Source organism: Thunnus thynnus, chromosome 1 (assembly GCF_963924715.1).
Source record: "Thunnus thynnus chromosome 1, fThuThy2.1, whole genome shotgun sequence".
NCBI classification, from domain to species: Eukaryota; Metazoa; Chordata; class Actinopteri; order Scombriformes; family Scombridae; genus Thunnus; species Thunnus thynnus.
In genome coordinates, this window is record NC_089517.1 from 9,591,384 (window position 1) to 9,612,964 (window position 21,581).

General features: G+C 38.9%; 1 protein-coding gene across 3 annotated transcripts in view; it reads right to left on the reverse strand.

Annotated features, from left to right (window-relative positions):
- Nucleotides 1-5,973: 5,973 nt before the first annotated feature.
- The window catches only part of tspan4a (tetraspanin 4a), a 144,749-nt gene continuing 129,141 nt past the window's right edge, over nucleotides 5,974-21,581 (reverse strand). For all 3 annotated transcript variants that reach the window (XM_067578684.1, XM_067578595.1, XM_067578511.1), the window contains 3 exons: nucleotides 18,046-18,177; nucleotides 9,614-9,697; nucleotides 5,974-6,497 (listed from right to left, as the gene is read on the reverse strand). In XM_067578684.1, coding sequence (XP_067434785.1) covers nucleotides 6,429-6,497; nucleotides 9,614-9,697; nucleotides 18,046-18,177 — 285 coding nt within the window. In that variant the 3' untranslated portion in view covers nucleotides 5,974-6,428. The remainder of the gene's footprint in view (nucleotides 6,498-9,613; nucleotides 9,698-18,045; nucleotides 18,178-21,581) is intronic.

Below are 21,581 nucleotides of genomic sequence, written 5' to 3' on the forward strand. Positions count from 1 at the left end.
AGTACATGTAGATAAAAGTGTATTGTTATACTGAACATATGAATGTCTTTGTGAACATATCAAAGCTTTAAATTGTTTATAATAAATGTATGGTTCAAAGTAATGCTGGTTTTTATGTTCCAGTCTTTCTGGTTTGCCTGCTAAGAGAGTAAAAGGTTTCCATTACTTCTGGCCATCATATAAACATCTATGTAACATTAAAGGCACACAATAAATGACAGATGTACACGAACCTTTCTTCTTTAACCATCAGTCCACATAAATGCTGATCTTGTGATACTATGGAGAATATGTTCTGCTCTGTGTAGGAGTGACGTTTGTTGTATAGAATCCATTTGTGGCTTTGAAGAAAATCTCTGTCAGGCATCAGTTTAGCTTAACATCTTCTTGTATTCCTGTTTTTTTTATTTTGGTATACATTGACCAAACCCTTTCTTAAAGCTGCATTAATCAATATTTTTATATTCACAACGGATCAACTGACTGATGGTAATGTGAAAGGTGCCACTCAACTCATCAGCTCCCCTCAGCTCCCCTCAGCTGAAGAGTTTTAGCATATTTCAGCTGTTATATATAAACTCATTGCACACTACTTGACCCTCAACAAATGGTCTACAGTGACATTTAGCCACTAGCTGATGAACATAGTGGAGCATTTAGCAGCTGAAGAGACAGATTTTTCATCCTGCAGGAGTTGGTGGAGACCAAAAACAGCTAAAAGGTGAGTAAATATTGGGCTTACATTTGCTAGGTGGCCAGAAACACAACTGCAAATGAACACTAATGTTGCTCTGTGTTTGCTAGATGTGTAAATAAGGTACTGTTTGCTAACACATTTGCTGAATTCATTTTATAAGGTGGTAATATATTAATGTTAACAACTCTTTTAAAAATGTATTTACGAATTAATTAATGCAGATTTAAAATTATCTGTGGTGATAATTTATGCTGGGCTATACTTCCTCCTTGGTGCAGGACACTGAAAGAAAATATTCTTGTAAGCAAAGATGAGAACTTTTGTGGACTTGGGGAGGAAACTATGTGGGTGACAAATAAAGTGAGTTCCTTTCTCTACCCAAATTAGAGACACAACTCACGCAGGCGAAAGATGGCCTGAATTGTAGTAATTTTCTCCCAGTTTGAAAAGGCCATCCATCTATGCTGTTTTATCAGCACAGCATGGGCTCACGGTTTGGCTTCAGGAACAAGACGAGAGGATGATTTATTATTATATATGACATCATCTTGTGCTTGATTTATTGATCAAGCACAAGATGGGAGAAAGCCCATGAACATGGGCATGAATAATACATTCCATGAGGGGAAAGGAAACAGAGATCTGCTGAAGCGGTGAGGTGAATTTGAGAGGCAACAGAGGGACGAGAGGAGACGCCGCAGTTTGGAGAGAGTTTGCTGTCTTGTAAGTAAGCAACCACATTTCCAGACTAATGGAGTAAACGAGGCAACTTATGCTTGTGTTTGAATTGGTGCACACACCTTTTTGTGTGTTGAAAAGCCAATTGCAGGTTAAATTTGTCGCTCTTCCCATTTCTTTCCATCCAGGGTACTCCCGTCTGACTCCCCTTTTTTATTTTTAAAGCTTTTGTATCTTAAAACCTTAATCTAGGCCAACATGTACCCTTACTTTTCAACTTCACCATATGCCCTGTAAATTATTTCCACTGTTTTTTTTTTTTTTAGGTCACATCAAGCAGTGGTACTCAAGGCTCATTTTCATCACCAGAATAGCTAATTTTTTATCTCATAGTTTCTGCACTGTAGGATCAAAGATACTGAACCTTTAGATGCCGGCACATGTACATACTGTACAGTATACAAGCTTGTATTCACTTGTTTAAGTTGAAGAGAAAACCAAACATTTTGTGAGGCTTTGTTGGAAGGTTTATCTTGCATTCACTGAGAGCCTGAGGTTGTGGATTGTCATTTTCATTTATTGTTTTCATTTATTGTTTCATAATGCAGCTGCTCTCAACCCCTTTTGAGACTCTAACTGCGTTCAACGACGGTACACATAAACTTGACTTATTTCCTCATAAGAGCGCCTGAAACACTGCATGAAAACAAAGGTACAAGGGTCCATAGGTTATATCTGACCAAACACTCCAAATCAGTTTGTGAAAAGCCGGTGGTGTTTGGTTTGTTGTCAGCGAGCTGAGGAAATAGTATACATCTGTCTTGACATTTTCAAACTACATCTCAGCGTGGGGGATTTCCGTTATTGTAGCAGGTCCAACAGTCCAAGCCTATAGCCAAACTGACGTCTTAGACATCACTGCTTACAAAATTACAATTATCCTCACCTTGCAGAACATGGCTAACTGTGATCTGACACGATTTTGAATCCTCACGAATATTAAAATGTATTACATTTTTTTATTATGTATATGATTTGCATATCTTTGATGTTCTGTTGGCGTCATCGGTCTGTCCTGGTCAGTTGGTTAAGTTTATCAGCTTGTTCTAGAAAGATAGAAGCATTTGTTGTGTGCAAAATGTTGTTAGCAGGAATATACTGTATAAATAAAAAAATAAACAGTAGGTGTGAATGTGAGTGTGAAAGTTGTCAATCTCTATATGATAGACTGATGCACTGTCCAGGGTGTATCCATGGATGTGTTACCTGCCACTTGCCAAATGCATGCTGGGATAGGCTCCAGTCTCCAGCTAGTGGAACATGATAAACATGGTAAGTATGGATAGATATTGTAAAGTTATTGTCCTGATGGCGACGCTATGAAGCTTAAGAGTTAGATGAAAAAGATTGATACCGCAGTAGTTGGCCTAATCGGAGATTGGTTTACAGGCAGGAGGTGGTGCAACACCATAAATCTATCCCTGAATGTCGACAAAATGAAAGAGATCTGTGTTGACCTCAGGAGGAACTGTCCCAATCAGATTTCACTCTACATCAACAGCACCAGTGTGGAGTCAGTCAAGAACACAAAGTTCCTAGGGGTGTACATCATGGAAAACCTGACCTGGATCCTAAACACCTCATCTCTAGCCAAGACAGCCCAGCAGTACTTGCAGTTCCTGCGACAGATAACGAGAGCACCCCCCCCCCCCCCCCCGCCCCCCCCCCCTCCCATCCTCACCACATCGTACAGAGGCTCCATAGAGAGTGTACTGACCAGCTGCATCATTAGCTGGTTTGGAGACTGCAATGCCTCAGACCGGAAGGCCCTGCAGAGAGTGGTGAGGACAGCTGAGAAAAACATCAGGACTTCACTCCCATCGTTTCAGGACATATCACACAAACACTGACCACCACCAACATTGCTGAGGACCCCACTCATCATTATCATGGTCTATTTGCCCTTCTGCCCTCCAGCAAGAGGTACTGTGGCATATGGTGCAGAACTGACCCCCCCCCCCCCCCCCCCAACCACACACACACGCATCCACTGACTCATGCACACACACACACACTTGGACTGTGCCAGTCTAGTAACTGCTTTTATCCTGTGATGCAACGTAATTTCTTTCTGCTGTGCACTTATCCTGTTTATAGACTGAATCACAATAAAGTTAATCTTGAGTCTTGTGTGTATATGAGGCATTGAGGGTTTGACCAAGTGGGTAGCTCCAGGTCTGAAAAGTGAAGCCAATACGGAAGTTCCTCAAACCTGCATTTTTTCTAATGGCCTGCAGGGGGCGACTCCACTGGCTCCAAAAAGAAGTCAATTTGTATAGAAGTCTATGGAAAAATGACCCTACTTCTCACTTGATTTATTACCTCAGTAAACAGTTTCCTAATGAGTTTATGGTCTCAATCTCTAGTTTCAAGTCATCTTCAATACAGCATGACGTTCATTTTGTAAATTATGATCCCATTTAGAGTGAAACAGACAATAAAGTAGGGTATGCTTTAGGGTGTGGCTACCTTGTGATTGACAAGTCGCTACCACAGCAGTGCATGAGGTGCTGTAGTTGGACTCTGGGGAGCTCCTCCCCAGCTCCATGCTCTTATCCAAATATGGTCACTTTTCTTCACTTCTGGCTCCAAAATACCAAGATGGCGACGGTCAAAATGCCCAATTCGAGGCTTCAAAACGGGAGTCCACAAACCAATGGGTGACATCACGGTGGCTCTGTCCATATATTTATACAGTCTATGGTTGTGACAGCAAACAAAACAGCAGAAAATAACACTACAAGTACTACAAGTACCATTACTACTACTACTAATAATGATAACAAGCAAAGGTGGGACAAAAAAATTAGAAGAAAAATAACAAAAAAATATAAGTAGAGTAGAAATTAGATACATTATTTTATTAATACATTAAAGCAGGTCGGTCTTGTTGGTTGGGAGGTCATGAATGCATCTAATGCTCATCAAGCTTATTTCCCAAAATGTCAAACTATTCCTTTAATACATCAATGTGACATGCAGACAGGTGTCCACAAATAAACATGTCTTTACTGTAGTTGTCTAAGGCAGAGGCGGGAAATACAAATCACTTTGCTGGTTTGAAATGTTACATGTAGTTGTTTTGTAGGTTGTTAACTACGCTTAGCGCTAAGATCACCATCCAAAGGCACATCCATATGTACTTCAATGAGTGAATTCATTACTGTTCACTTTTATCGTTATATTCTGTGCTTCCTCTGGCTGCCTTGAGTTAAACAGTAAATTCAGTATATTCCTGGATCAAACTGTTGCATTCAGTTCATGACAAACTAGGCCTATACAAGCACCATTTGTAAGGTTAATAGCTCAGCAGCCACCTATTATATTGCAATAGTTATCACATCATGACTGTTTCTCTGGCTTCTGCGGTGTTTTAGTAACCTTTTTACCAGGGGTTAATACGCTGACTGTGCTCTCAGGCACCAGTGAGGGGAATTGCACTGCTACAGGGTACTTACTGATCTGAGGACAATGATGATTCAGTATACTCAGTTTAGTTTGAAAATGTTGAACATTTGTTCGTCCATGTTCATCCAACACCTTTAGTTGTAGAGTCAATGTGTGTGTTATTTTGCTTTACTTCCAATTTGGTGTTTTTTTTTACTACTTGTGTCACGGCCAAATAATCTAAATTAAAAATAGATGTTTTTTCAACTGTTTCTCTTATTATGTTAAACATATGTATGTATGTGGCCAAAATATTAGGCGAGATGTTTATTTATGTGACTCTAAATGGTAGAAAAAGGTCCTGTGCTAGGAACAAAAACATGCAATGTTGCCTGTTATAGTGCCACCTACAGTTTGGTGACTTCAGCAAGGAGTTTTGTCACATTTCCTTAGATCTGATTGCTCTACGACTTTTGTTGTCTGAGTTCTGGGTTATTTGAGGGCAGAGAAAGAGAAGCATTAGAAGAAAAATCCTAACAAATGCAAAAGGAGTGCCGGCACCTGCAGTACTTGGATCTCAAACTGCAGCTGAAACACCTCTTAAAGCTTTTTTCCTATGGGGCTATTTAATCAAAGTGTGTCTCTGGAGTACTTATAGCCTGGATTACACTTGACGGCCCAAGGTAGGGAGGGTAAAAAAAGGAACTTAAGGAGTCACAAAAGGGCCAGAGGAGGCTTCAAAGACTGCAGATGAATCTTTGTCATTGGAGCTCTGATTGGTGCTGGGAGGCAAATAGCCCCAGGCCAGTCTGGAGGATCCTTCTACTTGTTCATTTAAATTCTTCTGACAGAATCTTTTTTATTGCAGTTGCTGCAAATCTCATGTCCCATGTAAATCTTTCCAGTAAAAAGCCACATGTTCCTAAGTAAATGAAGTCGATATATTTAATTAATGCCTGATTAGTTATGTACTATGAAAGATTTTAATGACTCCAGAATGCCAGTATCAGCTGGAGGACTATATTAATATTTTTACATGCTAGTTGCCAACAAATTTCCGCAATTGTTTGTCATCTAAGTATCCAGAGTTTTGGGCATAATTACAGCAGGACTACAAATTTGTTGAGGAATGACACGATGACGTGCGCATGTTTAGTCGAGCCAAAACATTTAATACACACCATCGCAGAAGACATGCACTTTCCCAACTTTTAGCTCTCATTTTTAAAACACATAGAAACCATAAAATAATTTAAAACAAACACATATTAAAAAAAGGGGTTACACTTTTTTATACATGTTCATAATACTGCTTCATAAAATGTATCACAGAAATTAGCATTTGACACACAGCAAACCATAGGAAACAACTCAATTTTTACACTGACACTGTGCTTGTTGATAGTTAGCAGAAAAAACTGTGAACTGTTGACATCCAATAAGGAATGTCACAGAGAGGACAAGTGTTGGAAAGAAGAGTCTGTCATGGGAGAAGGAGGAGGAGGACGAGGACGAGGAGGAGGAGGAGGGAGGGAGGGAGGGTAAATATCGGCTCCTCTCTGATGAGAAACAATCCAAGTGCGCTGAAGGGCAGAGAGGTCGATCGCTAGGCGTAGAAGGTTTCTACTTTCACAGCCTGACAGAACATCGTCATAGAGAAGACCAGGCCCAGGATCTGCATCGACAAGGAAACAAATCAGCTGTTAATGTCTGTAGATGTCCATGTGTGAAGTCACAGCGGAATAATAAGTAGCTCTTCTTTCTGCTTGGCTCGTTCTCTGTATCATAATATACAGCTGTTTGACAATAAATGCCAGAAAGACTAATTTTCTCATACTGTTATATCCAAATCTCATTACATTTATTTCTTGGGTAACAACAGGAAGATCACCCACACCCACACACTCCAATCTGTGCAATACTCATTTATTAAATATTACAAAGATTGGATTGCATGGACACTCTTCATTTTATTTCACATTGTGTCTTGGCCCCAGCATCTCCAACAAGCATTTATCTGGTGAAGATTTTTATATTTTTTGATTAAAAGCCTTTTAAGCCTTCAACTGAAAATGATAAACAAAAATGCCACTTTCTTGTGTATTAAAATGACAGTGACTTGTGAGTAAAAAGCCATAAATTTAATGTGATTTTTATTTTAAGATGCCTTTTAACATCTAGCTGTGGACACATGATATGTGAAGTTTTTATTTTTACTTTAAAGGATAGGTTCAAATTTTTCAAGTCTGTCTTAAAACAACAGTCAGGTGCCCAAATGAACATTGAAATAGATTTTTTTTTCTTGCTGTAATCATTCCTCCTGTTCATACTGACCACTATAGGATTCATTCCTAATGCACATTAAATATAAGTGATGAGGACCAAAATCCATAGTCCTTGCTGCATGAAAAAATACATTTAAAGGTTTATATGAAGTTAATATGAGGCTTCAGCAGTCTGAGTTACTCATATCAAGAAGGGATCTTACAAATTTAATGTTTTTAGTAAGAAATTCCCTCTTTGTGTTTCCACAATAGCGTGTCTTTGCTGAGCTGCAGTCGAGAGACACAGTAGTGATATTAAGGGAATTTTGAACTAAGAAGGCTGTAATGCTGGAAGACAACTGAAGCCTCATATTAGCTTCAGACGGAGAGGTAGACTGTGGATTTTGTCCCTCATCACTTACATTTAGAGCTGAAATGATTAGTCGATCGAAATAAAATTAATCGCAATTATTTTGATAATTGTTCTGGTCAGAAAAGTCAATATTTGCTGGTTTCAGCTTCTCAGATGTGATGATTCAATGCTTCTCTTTGTCAAACATGATGGTAATCTGATTTTCTTTCAGTTTTGGACTGTTGGTCAAACAAAACATGACATATCATATCAACAAGTCCTCCTAATTAAATGACCACATAGGTCGTTTGTACCATGCACTGGAGGACGACCCACTGGAGCATTTTCTAATCTGCCGCCTCTATCGGCAGTAATCGGCAGGACAACATAATTTGTCTGTGCTTCCCAAAATCATTACACGTCACCATTATTACACATGTTTTATTATGTTAGGACGCTGCGGTTATGGTCTGGTTAGGTTTAGGCACAAACACCACTTGATTAAGGTTAAGAAAAGATCATGGTTTGGATTAAAATGATCACTTGAAACGTGGGGTGGGTTAAAGTTACTACTTCTTTAAAGTTTTCTGCAGCAAAATCCACTAAGTCCACTTTTTGCAAGTCAGATCTAACCAGCCACCCAACCCGCCACCTCCGAATATGGAAATTTGTAACTTTACATATATATATGTCATCTAACTGCGTCACTTCTCTGGGTCATAACTACTACGGCTGCTAGATGGCCTCTGTCACTCAAATGTAACTGTAAGTTGTTTTTCTCGACTGAATTTACAATCTGTAGTGTCATTTTTCTTGGGAAGACAGGCTCGTTCATTTGGGCACCTGACTAACGATTCAAGAGAGACTTGAAAATTTCTGAACCTATCCTTTAATTAACTAACACGACAACGTACAAACAGATAAAATCCATACAAACATCCAAACTTAAATGTCACTTCAGTTGATAAAATAACAACAGTAAAATAAAACCAGCATCACAGGAACTACACACTCTTCCCTGTGCACATTTGTGGAGTGAGTGTGTACAATGAGTGTGTGTGTGTGAGTGTCTGTGAATTAATGAAATGATGTCATTGCTTTAATAAAATCATCACAGAGCTCCAACTCATGATACTAATAATGCTGCACCTTCTGCAGCTTGATTTAATTGCTGTTACATAATCTGTCTGTCTTCTTAACCGGCTGTCGATGTTTTAGGGGTATTTTTGTTTTAAGGAATCTTATGTTTTCTTCAGGATGACATTGTGATGTAGTTGAGAGACATATTTTAGTGTTATCTGTTTTATGTTGTTTGTCTGTACACATCATTGTTGACACTCAGTTAAGTTTTCCTTGTTAAATAAAGGTTTATATCTGTTATACATCAATCTATCAAAAGTTTGCCAACATTAGACATTGCAAAACCCCTGAGTGCATGGAATGAAATCACAGTTGAACTTCTTATTAGTAAGAGTCAGATTAATTCTTAGTTGCTGTTTACATTTCAAGATTGATTATCGATCTATAAAATGAAGATTTGATCTGAAAAGGTTAAGGCAACTTGGGCAGCAGCCTAGCAAGAACAAGCATTTACCAAATAGTCATTGTTAAAGGGTAAATCACTTAGCGTAAACCATAATTGTATAATACAGTTCTTTGCATTTTATAACACTAAGTCAACAGGCGAACATCAGAGAATTATATATTTGAGATAAATCTGGCAGTGATTACGTGTTCTGTCTGGTTTTCATTTTAGTGCACGTAGGATTTTCTAAACGGGGCACTGATATACTAACGGGTGACTAAAAATATGAGCCTGCAGCATCACAGGCGCCTTGTTTGATCGGTGCTTTCAAGAACGGTGTATTTCTTTTCTTTTCTTGTGGATTGTGGAGGCGCATCACGTACCACTTGGCTGGAAAGAAGATAAAAGAATTTTATGGAAAGTCAAACCCTCCTATGTGGTCTTTAGTGGTAACAAACACAAGAGGCTTATATGGGCTCCTGCTGTCCTAAGAGATCCTACCTTCAGCGCTTAATGCAAAGGACACTGGAAATATTAAGTTTATTTATCACAAAGTAAGAGCCTCCGTCTGAGGCTCGCAGATATCAAGGGCTGAGTTAATGACTGCTGGAAAAAAAAAACTCATAACTTAAAAGCTGTACAGTAATTACCTGAGTAAGTGCTGTGCATAGAGCGAAGATCCAAAGTGCCACCAGGTTCTCATTAAGCCAGTCCTTCACTCGCTCGTAGCATGGCTGCGGAGACACACAAACACACACACACACACACACACACACATAGTATGAGCAAACATTAGCTGACAAATATAAACTCACCATTTGTGGCTGTGTATGCAATGCAATGCAATTTGCAATAGAAAGTGCCATTTACAGTGAGTCTTCTTCTCTCTTGTATTAAGAAAGTGTGGCAGAAAATGTTCCTTAGCTAAGAGATCCCCCGTGGCAACATCCTTATCTCCCACTCCCTCCTCTGACCTAATATTCCTTGGGAAAACTTTCCAAAATTCACACACGTCCCCGTTGTACTTGTCTTACTTCGGCGGCACAAACAGGAGTAATGTGAACAGGCAAGCAGCGCACACACTGGAGGTATCATTTTGACATGAGAATGGGCTGAATTTTTCATGTCTGACATTGCTTGAATGCATTCTAAAGGCATCGCAACAAAAAAAAAAAGAAAAAGAAAAAATCTCTACCCTTTCACAGCTTCCCTATTTTATGTTACTAGGACATTTTCACCATCTCGAGCGCATTTCAAAATCCCTTTTGAAACGCGGTGAAATGTCCCTGAGCCATGTAGTGCCCAAAAGGCAGAAAGAAAGGAAAGATAATTATTATTAATAGGAGGAATGGAGCAGAGTCCTCCTGGGTCACAGATGTAAGCAAGTTATGAAAAGGATAAGAATCCTCAAAGCAAAGAAAGTGGCTTTCTAAGAATAGATGAAAGCTGACATAACAAGTGATGGGAGTGGCATTTACCATGAGGGCCTAGTGGCAAATGGTTCCCTGCCTGAGGGAGTTTCACCTTTTAGACATTTTAAAGTTGTTTGTGCAAAACTGCGTGTATGATTATGTTAGATACGTCGGAAAAAAGACCATCTGACATACTGTAGTAAGGGAAAGGTGCTGTCATAACAGGCTACACCACTGTTCTAATTAAATTATTCATTTCTGCAGACATGCCTTCCCGATTGTGCTATTTTTTAAAGCTCCTTACATCAAGAAGCTGAGTCAGTGCCGGGGAAACCAAATACAATCTCCTCTACATTTCATTGCTGCCTGAGACGTCGGGGAACCAAAAAATATATTTTCCTAAGCACAAGGTGAAATAATTCTCAGCTGGATCAATATGGAAAGTAATGCAGTAAGCCAAAAATTTTAGATAGCTCAGTGTTATTTATCAAACTGCTACCAAACTGTAATCATTCTGGACCACAGAGCTGTATTTGAAAATATATAAATTCATATTTTTATTGTTTGGCTTCCACTGCAGATTCCCATAAAACCAAGAAAGATCAGATAAGTATACCTGAACCTGCTAAGCCAGCACAGTTACCACAGTCACAATATTACACGTCGAACAAATCCTCCGACCTAAATAACAAAATAAGTCTGTGTAACTTCAGCTCAAAGGTCCACTTAGCAGCTTTTCTGATGTTTTTGTCTCTCTGAAAAGTGGCTGAAAGCTCATGATGTTGTGACCACTTTTAGTCTGGTGCTCACAGACAGCTGATGTTGTCTGTTTCTGCTGTTTGTTCAGTCTCTTGTCCAGGGTCGTTGCCTTTTCACCGATGTACAGTAGTGTTCCCAACAGCTTTCACACATAAGGGGAGTCTTGTCTTAAGAGTGCACCAGCAGAGATCTTAAAGTGTTGAATGATTTGTGGTAAGTACTGACTGCTCGCGACTTTAAAAACTCTGGTTAGATGTTCTGACAGCCCAGTCGTGTAAAGGATGTTCCTAGTGGTCCATGAATTAGCAGAATCGTCTTAGCCTTAGAGGGGATGTGTCATGCTTTCTGTCATTTTTATACTGCTTTAATGTCAGATGTCTAAGTTAAACACAGTCAAAGTTCAGAAGTGGATGTTTAAGATTTGTAAAACTTTCCTTGAACCTAGAAAAGCGATTTAAAAATCGGTGACATCTGTGTCATCACAATGTAAAGTCTATGGGCCGAGTGGGGGAAACACTACTGTGCATATTCAGTGGGCTGCATACCCCTGGAAGTAAAACTGAAAACTAGAAACTTTTTTGGTGTATGTGCCGGGCGAGCAATTGTTATTGGACTGAACAGGTGCCATTTTGGGTCCGGTATCCAGCTCTTATAATACATCCATGGATGGAAGTCTGCTGAGGAACAGCTTCCTGGAAGCTGGCCAATCAGAACAGAGAGGGCTCATCGGGAGGGGGGCCTTAAAGAGACAGCTAAGCTAAAGAGAGAGCTAAAACAGGCTATTACAGACAGAGGCTGAACTGAGGGGATGCATAAAGAGCCAGTATAAGATATATAAGGAGTCTCTTTTGAACTCTAAATCATGCAAAAATATTCCAGTCGAGTCCCAGAATATAAATATAGACCTGGAAATATACATGATACATCCTCTTTAAAATGAAGAAAATGAGCCTTTGGGGAAATATAAGAAATGCTCCTTTTTGTCAAAGCTAGCTGGAGGGGCGCGTCGGCGTCTGTGTTTGATTGACAGCAGCTGGCAGACTGCCGGTGTTCCACCTTATAGAACAGAGACGAAGTAAACAAACTGCTGTAGCTACAAGTCATGGACAGACAGCGTGTTGCTAATGGATCTGAAGTGACATTTTCAGGTACTTTATGTTTACATACTGATTAATTGGCTGCAGTTGAGCAGCTAATTAGCTTTCTAGCCTAGTAACTGATGTTAGCGGTGCACTTTTCCCCGGCAAATGTTTATTTGGTGGCTCGTTCAACAAGGTAAGGTGCAGGACAAGAGTTCATGTTTATAAGTTAGATAAGAAGGAGATTTTAGTAGGTTGTAGCTCCTGTGTCATTAAGTCAGCTGCTACCAGGCTCAGTATGATCGTCTGCTCTGCTTATTCTCCAAGTCACTGAGGACTTTTTTCTGTATTAAATGAAGACCATGATCCTTCCCTAACCAAGGGCTGCTGATTTTATTATGGCGTACGAGTGGATATTATACTGCAAGATCAGATATTTTGGTGGAAAGCAAATGAAATATGTTGATAGTGAACATTGTACTGATATGTTCAGTATCAACATTTTTGCAAGTTGCAAGATCCATTAATTAAAAGCATTTTCTCATTTATGTTGACAGAAAATGGAAAATTCAGGTGGCATTATGTTTCCCTCAAAATGTATTTGCTGTTGCACTTCAGCAATATATAAAAATAATTTCTAGAACACAGAATTGCACATTTACAGCAGTTGTGCACATTGCAGAAACACGTGGTCCTTGAAAATTTCACAGGTTTTCATATTGTGACCGTGTGTTTGTGTGTGTGTCCTTTTTCTGTTGTTTCTGTTTGCTGTCAATAAGGGAGCGCTAAGAGATTTTTCTTTATTTGTACAAAATATCTCTATATGGTTCTTAGGTTCATGAACACTCAGCAGCCAATGACAGAAACCACAAGAATCTTAAGCCAACACTGGGGATCAGGCTTTGTTCCTACTCTATTCATTACTAAACCATTTACTGAAACATAATATGAGGCATATATAAGATTTGTATCTGGAAAAAGAAACATTCTCATATATCTGCCTCGAGACACTTCAGCAGCTATAAAGCTTTTGTTTTCTTTTTCTCAAAAGAGAAATCTCAAGAGCGTGATTTGATGACACACTAAAGACTGAGGGTTATATTTTGTACAGGAATATAGATATAATTAAACTAAAATATTCAATATATATATATAAACAAAGAATGATATGTAAGTATTATTGAAAGACAGGATTGTTTATGCATAATTCAATATGAGCAAGTAACTGAATCCTTGATCCGCAGGCGACATTAATCAAAATAAAAAACAAGCTACTTGAATTCAGAGGTCTACATGAAGGCCAACAAGCTGTCACATGGGGATAAATATGTATAATTCTGCAACATCTTTCAGTGGTTTGTGCAGAACCTGTTTTTAGGGAAAAGTAATGGAAAGACATTTTAAAAGGTTATGTCTTTCATTTTTAAAATTGAAAACAGCTGAAGTTTGACCACAGCTTGGCCTTTTCACTGCTGAATGGACAAATTAAATTGAGTTGCCAACAACTGCAGAGAGAAATTTGTATTTAAAGATGAAAGGCTGTTGGTTCCTGAGTCTACACCGATGACTATGATGGTATCATATTTAAGATTTGGCCTCTGCAAGTGGAAAATAAGGATTCACTTTATTAACTAAGATAAAGGAGGATATTTGGTGGCAAATAGCAACCATGAACTATTATAACCAAATATGCAAAACAGGGTCTCTCACTCATGACACAACAGCACTATCTTTGTGAGTTTTATCATAATTAACTCACAAAAGCTTAAAAGCATCACATTTAAGAAGCTGCGACCAGCAAATTGGGGCATTTTTTGCTTTAAAACTTGACTAAAATGATTATTTGATTATCAAAATAGTTGCTGATTAGTTTTCTGTTGATCGACTAAGCGATTAACTGACTAATCGTTGCAGCTCTAATGATGATGAACCAATCTAACCATAAGGATTTGCATTTTTTCCTCAAAAATGAAATATAAAATTCATACATCTACAACTCCATGACACCTGAACACCTCCATCTACTGATGAAGATCATGTGATATGATTGAAAGTCCCAGAACAGCCACCAAAAGAACCTTGTCATGAGATGATTTCTTAACTGCTGTTCAAGAACCTCAAATTGTGTGATGTTTAATATGTTATAATGTTTGAAATCTGGTTTTAAAACTAAAACTGACATCATTGAGTGAAGTTTTTTTTAAAAGAGATTCATGAAACACTTTATAAACTTCGACTGTTTCTACAGGTGACATGAGGAACATTGGTATGATTTTTGAAAGGCCTCCTTATTTTGTTGTAACGACACAACATCTGAGGCCGCAGTGTCATTAATGTTCATTATCTTCGCTCATTATGATGCACGGTGACTGCTTTGGCATTGCTGGATGACAACACTCAATGTGTTCAGTGGTCCTAACAATTTTCTACTTCTTAATGGTGACAATGTGTCGATGTCAGAGCTTATTTTTAATCTTATTACTCCTGTCATCGCATCTTGTTGTGACACTTTATTCTTTATCATTAATCATGCTGACGACTACAAATGAAGTCTCCAGTTTCTGGACCTCTTCTTGTTCATGCACCATAATCTTTTGCAGTTGGAATGGCTGAAGAACAGCTGCTGTGTAGGTTTTGTGTTTTTCCATTTTCTTTTACTTTTAAGCAAAACTGAGTAAATTTAATTTAAATGTTGAACAAGCACACATGGTGTTCCTCTTTTATATAGTTGCAAGACTTACAGTAAACAGTGAACCACCCAAAAATATGAGGACTGAGGAGACTGAGGAGAGGGATGTTTGTACTCTTAAGACGACAAGGAAACTCTACTGGGACCCTGAGAGATGGAGCTACATGTCTCCCACCTGCCGCAGCTTCAGTCTGAACAACCAGGGCACCGTGTTCGTCTGCTGCAGAGTCCAGCCGGTGGCAGCAGCAGGTATTCCTGGCAACTCCAGCTACCAGTGAGCTGCCATGGCAGCTGCCGTTGTTTGTGGCAGTACAGTTTATTGTTCTAATAACTGTGTATTTGTGTGTTTTACGGGGATCAGCAGAGAGTCATGCGTATCATCACTGAGGGAACCTCAGTGTTGACTGGTCCTGAAAATGTGGCTGGTGAATGCTGCATTGTCCTTGTCCTGACTTTTCAAACTTTGAAGGTCTTTCAAAGACTATGAGACTCAAACCATTGAGGCTAAAACCAGCCTACAAATACATTATCCTGACTCACATAATCAAACATTTCTATTGTCCTGGCACAGCTTGTGCAAGGCTCTTTTTTGTGTATTTCAGTATGTGTGGCACTGTGTGGAGCTTTTTGAAGTCCCTGATTTAATGGACTTTGTTTATAAATGAGACATTTAGCAGCACTTTAAAACTGTCGGTTTGTCATTTTGGAAGCTGATTACTGGCAACTAAACACACTGCAACTTGTAAAGGACTTATAAATGATTCAGTCATACATTTACACATCATTCATAACAGATGAGGATGATGAAAGTAGTTGGGGATGGTATAGAGCTGACACATGGAGTCATCTGCATGAGGAGCTACATGTATACCGGCAGGTCACAGCGTGCATAGGTTCACATTATCCCACAGACCCACAAACACCAGCACCTGACCAGTACTGGAAACACAGGAAAGTGATTCATAATATATCAACAAATCAATATAATATAACATCTACTAATATTTATTTATGAATATTGACTTACAATATGTTATGTTAACATAGCATTGAGTAATCATTTACAAAGGTATATTAATGTTTTGTTCATGATTAGTTCATCAATAGCTAATATAAATGACTTACTACTGATCTTTAGTGTTACTCATACCTACATAAGAAGCAGTAAACAAATTTTACATTTCAATATTTGATTAATATTTGGTGGAGAAAATATGTGGACCTAAAATCAATCCTGTAGGGATCCCACAGTGGACAATGTAGTCTGAGTTCTTTTGGATTAATCTGATGAAAACCAGTAACAGACTGACCCAGAGACACCTACCCAGTGTTCCATCATGAGATTAGGATGGTCTACTGTGTGTAAAAGGCTGATATAAAAGCCAGAGGACAGAACAATTTGATGCATCAGCTGTCAAGAGGAGATCATTAGTCAGGAGGGCTGATTCTGTCTGACGGAGCTATAGGATTCTCAAACCAGGCTGGAATTTTTCAAAGATGTTGATCTGCAGCAGGAAAGACAGCGATTCAGAAAAGAAATCTTGTTTTTTCTAGGACTTTGGGAAGAAAGGGAATTTTGAAGATGTGTCTCTAGTTGTTCAGGACTGTGAAATTTCTCCCTTTCTTTAAGGAGTGGGTGGACTACTGTGTTTAATAAGATAGAGGCCAGTCAACGGTTGTTCTTGCAGTAGCTTCAGCTGATGACTGAAAGAGAGCAAGGACTAATTGTGCTAATGACAAGTTTATAGTGAGAGTGTCAAGGGAGCAGGTGGGCGCTTTCGTGTAGGAAACAATTTGCTTAAGTGCAGAAATGATAGTAAAATAATTCAGCGGAGTTTGCAGGGGTGACTAACAGGTCACAAATAGGTGGAGTAATTTTAGTTCTGAATGAATGTGTAATTAATACCAGCTGTCCCTACATATTATCTCAACACACTCAATTACCTCTCCAGTAACTACTTCCAGTCTTGCCAAATCATGTTACATGTGCAGATTAATCTATTTGCATACTGTTCTCGCAATCACTGGAAGCACCCAGTATTACATATTCATTGAGACAAACTGCTGCTAACCTGCAAAAATTATGTAGCTTCTCTTTGCTCCGTTGACTGAAACAATCTGCTGCACCCTCTTCACCGGCAGTAACAGTCATGCTCACAGTCATAAACAAACAACCCGTTTTAACAGATTGTGCCCTTTTTACTTTTACTTTACTAAAAAAAACAAAAAAAAAAAAACTCTATATTGTTGGTTTTAACCTGGTCTGGACCTACAAATGGTCTTAAAAATGACTTTAGGAGGTGCATGGCAGACCTAAGAGCTCTAAACCTTAACAGTTTAGTTTTTTCAAGTTGTAAAATATTGCATAACATAGGACCTGTATATCTTTGTGCTGTATGGTTCATTTCCTATATACTTTTATCACAATCCAAAAGGAAAACATTAATATTCTGCACTGTATAGCTGCAAAAAAATTAAAAAAAAATATGATGATGTGATTATGCATCAGAAGAACATTAGCAGAAGTAGGCAAGTCCTCCTGGACAGAAGTGATTAATTCAGTAATTATGAATATTAATCTCTCCTGTCCTGTTATTTGCCTGCTGGGGTCTAAGGCTGCACAGCTACAGTGTAAGGTAAAAAAAAAAGCCAAGCATTTTTAGCTGTAAGGATTTTGTGTTAATTGTAAGATTTGTAAGCAGAGTTCTTTTTTAAAAGATTACTTGAATCTTTAAATCTTCTTGGTATGTATAAGATAGCAGATGTGACTATTGATTATGGTCCCAGAATGATTTGGGCTCAAGTGCAACCTTTTGACATTATAAATTTGCATTTAAATGAAATGTGACCGACACTGTAATGCCTTCACCTCAGTGGTATCATCTCTTCTTCATTTTTCTTTGTTTGAATCCGCACCTGGGATGATTTTGAAACGTACTACTCCTCGGCAGAACCTTTGTTCACCAATGTGGATAATAAAGTTCGACGTAGAGTCAGTCATTCTGGAGAAAGATTGATGATATTTGAACTAAACGCTGACTATGATTCAGTAGTTACGGTTGCTAAACTATAATTTGACAATCACTGTTCAGGGAAGGGGTTTGGTGAAGTTTATCACTCATTTTGAGAGGTACAGTACTTACCGCTGTCCACCATGTTCCTGGGTTGTCCAGGCCACAGTTGTCGCTGTACTCCAGGCAGCAGGAGTCCGGCACACGGGTGGCATTGTAGACTTCAAACCAGTCTGTGTGGTTGGTAACTCCACAGCAGCGAAACTGCACCAGAGACAGACAATGAGTCAAGAGAGTCCGAGCTTTTATCACCATCACGGTGAAATCCTGATGCATGATAACAAATAAACATCCTCTGCTGCTGGCAAACTAAAATGATTTACCTGCCAAGAACAAGATTTACTGGCCAAAGCAATTCATATGTGTTGATTGTTAAAAACACTTCATCTTGCTGCTATTGAGCTGCAGCCCCATTTGTACAATCCACATCTCATTTGATTCAAGGCCCTAACGTCATTTTCCAACTCGCCTGCTTCTTTCTGTGTACATCTTCCCCCTTTGTGATTGGTATAGATTTTTGATAAGGGATCATGGCTTTCACCACAGTTCAATTCATCAGTGTACTGCATGAAGAGATAAAGTGCCCCTGATGTTTTGTTCATTCACTGGACTTTAATTCCACGCGGGGGTAATACCGCCCGCTCCCCTACGCCACTTCGTGCACAGAATCAGGGATTGTGTGTAAATTTAAAACTCACTCACCCGCCTAAACTATGGATCAAGTTCGCAATTTATCATGAAGTACAGCAGAATTCAAATTACCAGAAAGCATTCGAATGAGTTTTAAAGTTGGAGAAAAAAGGACAGACTAAAGCCTACATAAAGTTGAGATATTCAAATGCAGTCACCTCAAAAAGTTAACGGCCAGTGTGACACGTGCTCCCGACAGATTTATTGTGCCGGGCATTTGGCGTCGGGTGGATGTTCAATTCATATCCCGTGTGTTTTTACTACATCCCCTTATGTATGTAGGTGCTCGACTACTCCATAAGTTGCCATTAATAATATTCAGGGTGAACTCTGCTCCAGGGACATCCGCTTTATTATCTATTCAGTGACTCAGCATGTATGAAGAACAGGGGAGCAGTGACAGAATGAGAGCTGCCTTTTAATGGTCACATCTCAGCCAGAGCCAGACTTTATGGAGCCCCATACATAGACACAGCAGCACTGATCTGACAAGGAGAAAAGTGCACATTCACCCTCGCACACATAAATTATCAAACTGAGGCTCGTTCAGGCAGATTCTCCTCACACTATCATCCTGTAAGCAGAAAAAAAAAAACTCTGCACATTACCACCCACACATACAGACACATTTGCATATATTATTTGAATAGCAATACATTTCTCTGTCATCATTTATAGCTTTCACCGTACACACACTCACACACATTATATGCCTCCCAGACACTAGGCACATGCATGCACACACACACAGACGAGAGCCAGACCTTCAGTATGTGCTGCACATTTGCTAATGGAACAAAACTACAAGCCATAACACTGGATCTGTGATGCGAAAAAGGTCCAAAGAGGCCTGAAGTCTGCGATCTATCATTTGATGTCTCCCAAAGGCATTCACCAGCAGCAGCATCCGTCCTCTGCAGTCCTTAATTCCGAATCTCTGATTCACACATTGTGTTTTTTCTTTGCGGTGGAATTTTTTTTAAAAATAAAAATATAAATAATACAAAGAAGAAGGCACATCAAAGTGAGAGCTGGAAACAAAGATTACCTCAGAGAGTCTATGATGTTGGCATTAATCTCTCTTTTAAAACTAGGGAAGCTTTGAGTGTTTGTTACAGTCAGTAGAGACATTTGAGGCATTTTTTAATCAGAATGTCAGTATTTTTTTTTATCAGCCTGCTTGTAAATGTCCAGATCCCATTAACTACAAAAAGGATTGCATTTTTTATTCTCATTTTAACACAAAATGGAAAAATGTAAAATCAAATAGCCCTTCAACATTTGACTACTCACTTTTAATTTTCAAATTTGACCCATTTTGACATTTGAAAGCAATGAAAACACCCTAAATTACATTCTTTAAACCTGATATTTTATGACTCTCCTAAAGTGGCCCAGATATACAAAAATGAAAATATTCAGCTGGTATATATTTTTGTACACAGGAGGTGTTCCAGGTCAAATTTGACCTGTATTTATTTAAAGGGATTTTAAAGTCACCAGAGGGGGTCAAATCAAGGTTATGGGGGACCTTGAAACAGTGAAACCTCTGTACAGATCATGTCATGTCAGACATGTCATGTCTGTGTATTTTTTTCATCAGGACAGTGATGACAGAGTTCAAGGGGGACCTTGACACCATCACGAGAACTGCTCATGCTCCCAAAATATTGCTGCATTTGCCACTCAGCTGGACTCCTGTAGACATTTGAGGTGTGGGGGAAACAGTGAAAGACTAAAACTGTGCATAGGCATCATCATATATGCTTTACACACAGTAGGGACATTAGGTCACAAGGTGCCTTGACACTGTCGCAGCACCTGCACCTGCAAACAAGCCTGTACAAGATAACAAATCAAACCCATCAATTCCCATGCAACCAACGTATTGGTTGCCCAGTATTGCCTACACTATAGTGGAGGGCAGCTTTCATAGGACTATAAAATGTACCTGAGCCCCTATTTCACTGATTTGGTGATGTGACACCAGCCACAGCAGCCACACCAGCTACAGCTGCACAGTAGTCTGAATCTGATCCCTGATCAGTCTGTTGTCCTACAGTCAATTGCTACAAGGTGACAAAAAAGAGGGAGATGCAACTACTGCACAAAAAAAGGATTGTAAAAGTAATGTGTTTGCAGTTTTGTTTGTTTGATATTTGCAAACCAGTTTGTTGTTTTGTTTTATGACTAATACACTCAATGCATAGTTGATTGTGTACAACTGACAGAAAGGGAAGGCACATTGTTTGTGGGCTGTGTTGAGTCATGGTTTTAATGGTTAAAATGAGACCTACCATTCAGAAATGTTGTTGCATCCTTCACTTTTAAAAAAAAACATATAAATAATCATGGCCGTTATTTTCTCCTGTTTTAGATAATATGAGATCATTATATAGGCTAGTGATGGTGAATCTATTCTCTGTAATCAAATAGTGTCAAACTTAAGGCAAAACACTATCTCTGCTCTCTGAAACATTAATGAAGGATTAATCAACCATTTATTAATGACTGATAAGATATATATGGGAAAAATACATTTGTGGTTCAAACTTTGGTATAGGGACTAATTATAAAAGGATACTTGAGCCAGGTCCATACTATGAAAGGTCAGATCATGAACAGCATGTAAGGGTTAACACTGATCACAGCAGTACAAATGGTGAAACCCTGCCAATAGCAAACATAAACACTGTCACAATGAATAACGGAGCCAAAATGTGATGTATCTCAGTCTGTGACAAGGTATTTTGCATGAGTTGACTTTCTAAATGGCTTAAAGTTAATATTGAATGGGCTGGGATGTTCAAAACAGCACGTTGAAGTTTTTTTTTAGAGCATCATGGCTTCAACAAACTGTGAGTGAGAAACAGTAAAATGTCTCTTGAACTTCTGAGCTCTGTGGCTCAAGTCAACTG